This window comes from Naegleria gruberi (assembly GCF_000004985.1).
Source record: "Naegleria gruberi genomic scaffold NAEGRscaffold_468, whole genome shotgun sequence".
In the NCBI taxonomy this organism is placed as follows: Eukaryota; Heterolobosea; class Eutetramitea; order Acrasida; family Naegleriidae; genus Naegleria; species Naegleria gruberi.
Genome location: NW_003163013.1, coordinates 1 through 1083, shown reverse-complemented (window position 1 = coordinate 1083; position 1083 = coordinate 1). Strand labels below are relative to the sequence as shown.

The 1083-nt window shown below is 34.1% G+C and overlaps 1 protein-coding gene across 1 annotated transcript; it reads left to right on the top strand.

The window, feature by feature from the left end:
* Nucleotides 1–2: 2 nt before the first annotated feature.
* NAEGRDRAFT_76794 (uncharacterized protein) lies at nucleotides 3–719 on the top strand (the record flags this gene model as incomplete). Its single annotated transcript, XM_002668248.1, has 1 exon — nucleotides 3–719. The coding sequence occupies one exon, from the start codon at nucleotides 3–5 to the stop codon at nucleotides 717–719; it is 717 nt and encodes a 238-aa protein (XP_002668294.1).
* Nucleotides 720–1083: the final 364 nt, after the last annotated feature.

The window sequence follows — 1083 nt, the reverse complement described above, 5'->3', positions numbered from 1 at the left end:
CTATGCCAATTGTTGTACGTCATGCTATTATGAGACTCATTTCTTGTTATCCAGAAATTCAATCACAAGCTCTTGTTACACCAACAGATTTATCCCTCTTGTATCAATTGAATGACATGATGGTATTCTATCCAATAAGAGATAAGGTTTTGGAATTTTGGTTCCAAGGTGACATGGCTCCTCAACAATGGTGGTTCAAGTCAAGTCCAACCATTGATCAAGGTATTAAGAAATTATTCGAATCCCATGTTGCTGCCCTTTCCAATAAGCTTGAACTTCTCTTTGAAAAGTCATTCGAAGAAATTGATGCAGTTTTGAAGAAGCAATCTAAGGAAACCTTGCTATCTGCTATGATCATGTTGGATCAATTTCCAAGAAATATGTACAGAAATAGTGCAAAGAGTTTTGCTTTTGATGATGTTGCAGTCAAGCTTTCATTATGGTGTATTGAAAACCAAATTGACCAACAATTTGAATTCCCATTACAAAAGATCTGGTTCTACTTCCCATTAGAACACGCTGAAGATGCAGAATTACAAGACATGTCATGCGAACTTTTTGGTAAACTCGTTGAAGAACATGAAGCTATGGCTCTTTTCAATAAGTATGCTATTAACCACAGAGAAGTCATTCAAAAGTTTGGAAGATTCCCATATAGAAATAAGGCCTTAGGAAGAGAAAGTACTCCAGAAGAAATTGAATATCTAGAAAGTCAATAAATTATTTAATGATTGGATTGTTTTTCGGTAGAGCCAACATAGGTTTCTGACAATAAAAGGACGCCAATCGCAACCATTCCTGGTAAGTAAACGTTGAACATGCTTCTCTTTTCAGATTTTTCATCTACTTGGCTATAACTTTCCCATGAATATCTAGTGAAAAAGCTCAAACTTAAAAAGCTAATGTTTAACAACAATACCAACAAGCTAAAGTTTTGTTTTCTGGCAATTATCATTACTTTAGTAATGGAATAAACTGAAACAAGAGCAAGAGCAGCCCCATAAATACATTGTCTTTGTAAATAGTTCAATAAATTTTCAATATTCTATTTAATCCTTACCTAAATGTGTGATATCCAAATAC